At 35.4% G+C, this 8,186-nt stretch overlaps 1 protein-coding gene across 1 annotated transcript; it reads right to left on the bottom strand.

Annotated features, from left to right (window-relative positions):
• Positions 1–2,111: 2,111 nt before the first annotated feature.
• LOC143567501 (ammonium transporter 2 member 5-like) lies at positions 2,112–4,976 on the bottom strand. Its single transcript, XM_077053906.1, has 3 exons — positions 4,305–4,976; positions 3,574–3,859; positions 2,112–2,662 (listed from the first exon to the last, which is right to left on the bottom strand). The coding sequence occupies exons 1-3, from the start codon at positions 4,902–4,904 to the stop codon at positions 2,112–2,114; spliced, it is 1,437 nt and encodes a 478-aa protein (XP_076910021.1). The 5' UTR covers positions 4,905–4,976.
• Positions 4,977–8,186: the final 3,210 nt, after the last annotated feature.

The following is an 8,186-nucleotide window of genomic DNA, read 5'->3' as shown; positions in this document are numbered from 1 at the left end:
TTTAACTTAAGGTTTAAAGACTTACCACAACAAGTAGCTTGAGATGGACAAATTTTGGATGGCATGATGATTAGGGTTGACATAGAATTGGTTTTGACGACTTTTATCATGGATGCTCTATTATTTAGAATATTAACAACACTAAATATTTTAAAAGTTCAAACAAAATGTCTCTTTCATGATATGGACTCGAGTGTGTACTAAAGTTTCTATATTTGTGAAGTCATGTTTGCGCACCATTTTTGCGATTTTCTAGTAAAGATATGTATCGTAAAGTCTTGTTTGTGTCACACATAACGAAAGAAAAGAAAGAAAATAAATGATAATATATAAGTTGGTGTCCAGTATTGTTCATACCGACTACCAGTTTTAATATATATTGTATAATAATTTCTATAGGCCTAGATATCTCATATGGATCTTGTATAGATCACTTTCAAATTGAAAGATTTCGTGATACGCATGAATGATAAATCAAACAATTTATAGAGTATAACAAGAACTAACGTGCAAAAACTGGTCTGTAACATGGTACTAGAAATGGACAAAATTTCTTCCTTATGGAGTAAAACATTTACATAACGGGAACCAATCACTAAAAAACTTAATTAATCAGTGTTGAAGTTACCACTATAAGCATGAACCGTTTGCTTCCAATGGACTAACTTGCCACTAATTACTACTTTAGTAGTGCCTTGCTACTATGGTTGCTGTTGATAATTAGTTACGAATAACGATAAGTTTTCATGCAATTTTTCGTTAATACATTCAATTTAGAAGCAACTTCGGTAGCATTCAATAAGGTAAAATAATTTGTGCTTCATTATGGGCACCGGTGACTGGCCAGCAAGATCCTCACTATGGGCACTGCCCCTTGGACCCTACCTTAAGCGTTGGCCTGAACCCCCACCATGGGGATGTTGCCCCCTTGAACCTTTAGCTTGTTGGTGTTTGAAATAAGATTAGTTATGAACAAGCATCTAGTCGACATCTCATAACTAGTATTAATCTATGTTCTTGTTTCCTTTTGGCCTTAGGTGAATCCGGATGAACCAAAATGATTTAACGACACATAATCCATCACATGTGATATCATAGGCAAGTCAAGTTAATCCGACAATACAATTATTCGACCATTTTGCACTACGAAATAAGTAGTAACCATAAATCATATAAAACACGAGTCTCGATCTTACTTTCTGTTGCTTTGCTACAACTCACATCCTTCTTATAGAGAGAACACGCTAGTTAGATAATGTTAGCTATGTTTTATACAGTGTTTTGAAATCCGTCCCGTTACGGCCGGTCGGACCGGTCCGACCGGGACCCGGTCCCTATACCGGGTCGGATCAGTGTATTTGGGCCGTTTTGAAAAACTCGGCCGGTTTTGCGGGTGGACGGTCGGCCCGGACCGGTCCGACTGGTTGACCCGGTGGGTGAACTGGTAAAACCAATTTTTCCATTGATTTCAAAATGAAATGTGCATGCCGGGATTCGAACTTGGGACATTTCGGAGATAGAAACTTTAATAATTACCATGAGCCAACCAACCAAGTTTTATTGATGTCTCCATTGATTAAACATATATCATATATATATTTAAAAAACAACGTATAAAACATAGATAATCATTAAAGTTTGTTATTATTATTATTATTGGTTATTATTAATTTTTATATGTATATGAATTATATATATGTAAATATATATTTAAATTATTTATGACGTCATCCTAGTCAAACACCGGTCCGCCCTCTCGGGTCAGTCCGTCCTTTGACCCGGTAAGTCGTCCGGGTCGACGTCTGAGCCGGGTCTGAAAACATTGGTTTTTTACGGTTAAACACTTAAAACTTATTAATACAAGTTACTAAAATGAAAGATTTCAATGAATTGAAAGTGTAACTTTAATACATCCATTGTTTACATGTTTTATTTAACAAAAGTATTAGTGAAATAACATAGCTTTTATCCAAATGAGGTTGTTCTGTCACTACATAGTTTTATTCGTTGAAATGAGTAACAATGTTACATTCTTTATTTAACGATAAAATTCGACTTACAACTTACAAGTCGTTCAAAGTTCAGCCTAAACACGCATAACCCAACCGAGCTCATGTCAACTCGACTGAACCACCACCAGCCTTGCTCGGGACCTCAATGTCATTATAGTTTGAATACCTCGAGTTCTCTAGCCTTTCACCTTGACCCCAAATTGCATAGGCCTCCTCCCCATGAGCCGCCTCGTCTCCAATCTCCATATCTTCATCCGACATCCTCAATGGCACGAATAGTTGGACAAACAAACACACTAAACTTGTCATCACAACGTTAAGAACAATCACAAACAAAATCCCTAGTAGTTGAACTCCCATTTGTCTAACTCCGTATCTGACGCTTAGATGGGTACCGTGGTGCAAACCTGGGAACAAACCCATGTATTTGTGTGGAGCTCCGTAGAATATCTCGCATAAATGTGGCTCGGAGAATAGGCCGGTGAGGATGCCACCTAGAGAACCAGCTATCGCGTGCGTGTGTAGGACTGCCATTGTGTCGTCGATTTGTTGGAGGAGTTTAGATCGCTTGTGCACCACCATCATAGTGAACCATGGTATTGAACCCGAAAGTAGTCCCATTAGTATGGATGAGTATCCTTGTACCACCCCTGAAAATTTTTATACAAAGTAAATTGTGATGCTATCATGATTCGATGTGTTATTCAAATAATGATATGGGTAAATCCGTAGGTAAAGATACAAGGCCCTTAACTAAATGGGCCTACCAATTTACAGTAAATAACAAAGACAACATAATGGCCTTAATACATATTTCATTGAAGTACCAAATCTCAAATTATTAAGGCGCGTTCGCTTCACAGACTTTTTTAAAGGATTTGAAATTGGAATGGAATAGAATGTTTGAGAATTTCTATCATGTGTTTGGTTGGTTAATATGTATTGGAATTGGAATCTTCTTCATTCTTGGTTTTTTTTTTTTTTTAAGAACGAGGGCAAAGGCGGAAACGTTTTAGTTTTTTTACATTTTTCGTTTTTTATTTATATTTTGAGTTATGATTTTTTTATTAATTTTTTTGAATTTATTTTGGAGGGGTTTTTATTGTTAATAAGAAAATCCTTAACAATCCTTTCAAATAGGTGGGATTTTAAAATCTCATGAAATGTGGGATTTAATGGGATTTAGTTCCATTCCCATTCTTTCATTTAATGAAACGAACATATCAATTCATGGGATTTAAAATCTCATTCCTTAGAATTCCTTAAAAATTCTTGAAACGAACAGGCCCTCCAAAATTATTCTATAGTGTTTTAACGGGTTAAGTTATTCTATATTGTCTCCTAAATTTAGGAAGGGTACAAAGACACAATAAATCGTAAAATATAACAAAATGGTGAGCAAAATAAAATATAATGTTGATTAACATAACACAATGACGATAATAAACAAAAAAACACAACGATAAACACCATCTTTTAATGTAATGGAAGATTAATTTCACACCCATCAAAATTCAAAACTAACATCTCTAATTTAAATAATTATGGGAATTAGATGTACCTGCAGCCGGAGTGATGCAAACTAGACCGGTGATCATGCCTTGAACTGCACCGATCACGGACGCTTTTTTGAAGAAGACAACATCAAGGATGAGCCATGTCAATAGGCTTGTGGCAGCACAAACGTGGGTGTTCAAGACGGCTAAGGAAGCATCTGAGCTGGCCTCATAAGGATCACCACCGTTGAACCCGGTCCAGCCCATCCATAATAGGCCAGCCCCGGCTAACATAAGAATAATGTTGTTTGGAGGAAATCGTTCTCTATCCTTGGTCAATCTTGGTCCAACCTGAGTCAAACACAAAAGTCAAACCACAAAAATAAAGATATAAAAGAGAAATTTTACAGCCGTTAGTAATCTCTCAGTGATCAACGATGGTGTCAACTATTTACGATCATGGACGGACCTTTAAAGGGGCGAGGAGGGGTTCCGGCCCCTCCTGTTTTTGGACTCATAACTTCTGAATATAGCCCTATATATATTCGATAAATATAGCCCGTATATTTCCAATAATATTTTTGGGCTCAGAAGTGGTAATATATGATTTTTATAGTTCAAACCAAACAAACTAAAAGATCTTGTTATTTTTTTAGGATTTATGATCTTTATTTGATGAAAAAATATTGGTTTTTTTATATGCAAGAACTTAATATTAATTTCTAATATTTTCGGCCCTCCTATTTAAAAGTTCAAATTCCGCAACTGTTTAAGATCATTATATTCACATGCATACCCAGTAAGCAGCGGTGAAACCAGCAACCCCTGAAGAAAGATGGATAACATAACCACCCGAGTAGTCAATTATTCCCATAAGAGCTAACCAACCATTAAGGGACCATATTGTGAACGCGCCAACAGTGTATGAAAAAGTAAGCCAAAGCGGGACAAACAACATCCACGCGTAAAAGTTCATCCGTCCCAAAACCGCCCCCGCAATCAAAATCAATGTGATGGCCGCAAAAACAAACTGAAAAAACACCATCGTCGCGTTTGGAAAAAGTCCAAGAAACGCCTTTTCCAAAAGATATTTTTGCATAACCGCGCCGTTGGGTTTTCCCCAAATCGGGATGAGTTTGTCCCCGAAAGAAAGTCTATAACCCCATAACACCCAACATACAAGAACCATAGCAAAAGCATATAGAGCCATAAAAGCCGAGTTAACTGCCCATTTCTTCTTGACGGCTCCACCGTACAAGATTATAAGTCCTGGGACACTTTGAAGGCCGACAAGCGTAGCTGCTGTGAGCTGCCACGCGTTGTCGGCCTTGTTCATCCAGTCAGGACTCCCGAGAGTAGGCAACAAGTTTGCGGGGATAGGGTCTGGTGAACTCATGTCTATACTTTGTGTGTTGAACCAAAATCATGAATGGTTTCTCAAATGTCATTAGATAATGAAATGTATATATACTGCATTTTTGAAAGGGTTCTATGGTTGATTCTCACGATAAATTTGTTAATTTCTATGTGAGATACCATTTTTTTTCTGTCATTTTTGGAACATGCGTGTTACTTTCTAAGAGGTTATTTCATGATTCTATAACGCAAAGCAATTGTTGTCATGGAGTTGTAATTAGTAGGTTTATTTTAACCCAAAAATTTTATAAATATTAATTTATCAGGAGAGGCTATAAGCATTATGTTACATTACTAATTAATCAACCTTCTATTTATCGGATGCCATAAGCTCGTATATGTTATATGTGTACCCGACAAATTAAAAGAGTCTCTTTACGTCTATATTGGGCATTTATGTTACATGTATTTGTCCGTATAGAGCTTTGTATGATATGATGCCGTATGGTATACGCCCGTTTAATTAGGGCAACCAACGTAATAAACAAGTATACGGTTATTATTAATCAATTAATATATTAAGATAAATGTTAAGATATATAAGTAATTTTTAAGTAGGCAGCTATTGAATGTCCCGCTATGGTGCTATGGCATGTAATGTAATTAGCTGTCTAAAGGTATCGATGATTACAAGGTACAAGCCCTTGTTGCAACAACATAGTGTCCCAACACTAACAAGAAAACAAGAGTTACTTTAATGAATCTATTCAATGATTAAATCAAACATGTAATTTGATAAAGCAAGAACACATTTTAAAAATGTTTTTTTCTTTAGATTTTTCTTAATGTTTCACTTTCTGTTTATTGCATGTTAACTAATTGGACTATGATAATTTCCCTCCCTCAACACCAGCCCCCATTATAAACTTCCTTCATCGGCGAAATCAGTGTGGCTGCGGTGGTTAATCGCCATCAATAACCTCCTCATCAAAACACTTGCAACATATATCTCTTATTCTCGCGCCGACAGATTAATATAGGTATCTTTCTCTTTCTATTCACACATTCGTCTAATCAGTTGCTTTTCTATGGTTTGCTTTCTCCAGTAATTTGATTATTTGTTCAAATCGATCATCGAAGTCATTGTTGCTGATTTGCAATTGAAAGAAAATGAAAGGGAGAACTGCGATGGTACTCGCAACAGCAAACAAATTGATTGAAGTAGAGGTAATCATAAACCTATTAATTTAATAAGAACTCAGTTGACTATCATTTGTTAGATTCGTCAATTTTGACCTTGATTATTTCTATAACCGATGGCCATTTGAGGTTTAGAGGAGGGTATAACAAATGTTTGATTATCAAAAATCAAAAAAAGGTTAGACAGACCAAGATGAAATGAACTTATTTTTTAAGGTATTTATTAATAAGGAACAAGATTTTTTAACTTTGTGTTTGTTTTAGAGGGAAGCTTACATACTCATATGGGTCGGACATCACTTATATTTCAATTCAATTTTTTTTTAAATGAAGAACATGTCCAATTAATGCTCAGTTATAAAGGATTTGCAGATACAATTAGATTACTTCTTTTTTGGAACGCTTATAAAGGAAAACATAATGAAAGTTTTTTTCTTCTGGATGTAATGTATTATAACGTAATATGTTATTTTCGATTATTCTGAATGCCTAACGAAACATTATTTGTTTGATAGTTAGAAATCTCAACTAATGCAGTCCAATGCGTTCTGTTTTCATCAGTTTAGTTCATTTTGGTGGGTAAATCAATAATTAGCAATTTGTTCTTTTTGCATTTGTTCATAACCACTTAAGGATTTAATTTACCATGCTAATCTGGATCATTTGTTTTCTATGTTTGCTTTTATCTTCCGAAGGTCACTCCTGTTAGGCGTTGAGGATAGACCCCAGTTTTGTGAAAGATTATGGAGGGATTAGAAAGACTGATGATGCTAAGCTATTTTTTTCTAATTAATTGATAGCACAAGTCTTGCCCACATAAATATAATGAAGTGTGCCATAGTTGTATTTTTTTATACAATAATGCTTTATGATATTGATGCTAAATAACTCTTTTGCTCAGATAATAAGACTCTGTCCTGCATGCAAACACTGTGTGGAACCGTTTGACCACCATCACTGCACTGGATCTGAAATACTTTGGGAAAGAAGGAAGCCCACAGGTGCATTGAAGCAAGAAGGCAATTTTGGTTCAAGTTTTGATGTACCCAATGCTATTTCATAGTTTTATTTATTTTTAATCTATTTGTGAAGTTTGTAGCACTAATAGTGTGCTATTATATGGAGTACTATACATGGATGTTAATTGACATTTTTATTTTAAATAAGATATGCTTTCACAGTCCGGTAGTTAACAACTGTTTTCGTTGTGTTTTCGTTCTTTTAATGTAGTCGGTCAGCTTTGCAATTACAAGTTAAGTATGTTGTTCATTTATCTTAATAGCTATGTACTTAATACTATGTTTATGAATTAAACTACCCGTCCACCGGGGTATAAAACTAGTTCTATATGTATTGATACTTACAGGACGTTTTCTATGTAACTAATATCAAGTAAACAACTTGCATAATTAATCATATAAACACAGCGAGATGCATATGTTGCACATTGAGGCTAGCTACTTAGCTAGTAACAGTTCTTGAAAATTTGCCTATACGAATCATTGATGATCTCCCTTTGCATCGCCACCAGACCTCTTAGGCATTATAGTCTACGTACAAACATTAATAAAACATAATGATTAGTATCATATTGACGATAAAAATAATTACATTATATAAAACCATACGTTCGTAGAAGGACCAGGAGTGTAAAATCACCCAATGTTGGAGCTACTGTAATGGCATGGTAAGGTTCGTGAGTGGTCATAAAGCCAAGGATGCACCCTTCTTCCAGCGATCAACATTTCGCTCCCACTCTTGTGGTCATGAGTATACCGACAACTAGGGTCGATGTCAACATATTTTTCTTTATACAGCTTAGGGGTTGTTTGGTTCATTCAGATCTGAATGAGTCATATTTGAATGAGCCTCTGTCTTATTCAGTAACAACAATAAGTCTGAATGATTCAGACCTAATTTTAACCATCTAAATGTTTTTTCTGTTTGAAACCAATTAACAGTCTGAAGTTTGAATGAATCAGATGTTTACATCTGAATGGTTTCATTCAGATGTAAACAAACAGCCCCTTCGTAAATATCTCCTACCTTTTACCTAGACAATGTGAAATGGATTCGTTACTATAAAATTCAAAAGCTTAACTGCTATAATTCATGCATTTTC

This window comes from Bidens hawaiensis, unplaced genomic scaffold (assembly GCF_021521415.1).
Source record: "Bidens hawaiensis isolate Kalapana, Puna unplaced genomic scaffold, B.hawaiensis_p1.1 tig00023415_1, whole genome shotgun sequence".
NCBI lineage: Eukaryota > Viridiplantae > Streptophyta > Magnoliopsida > Asterales > Asteraceae > Bidens > Bidens hawaiensis.
This window is presented reverse-complemented; position numbering and strand designations above follow the sequence as displayed.

Coding starts and splice junctions, on each gene's coding strand:
- LOC143567501 (XM_077053906.1), bottom strand. CDS start 4,904: ATGAGTTCACCAGACCCTATCCCCGCAAACTTGTTGCCTACTCTCGGG. Junction 3,860..4,304: donor GTTTCACCGCTGCTTACTGG/GTATGCATGTGA, acceptor TGTTTGACTCAG/GTTGGACCAAGATTGACCAA. Junction 2,663..3,573: donor TTGCATCACTCCGGCTGCAG/GTACATCTAATT, acceptor AAAAATTTTCAG/GGGTGGTACAAGGATACTCA.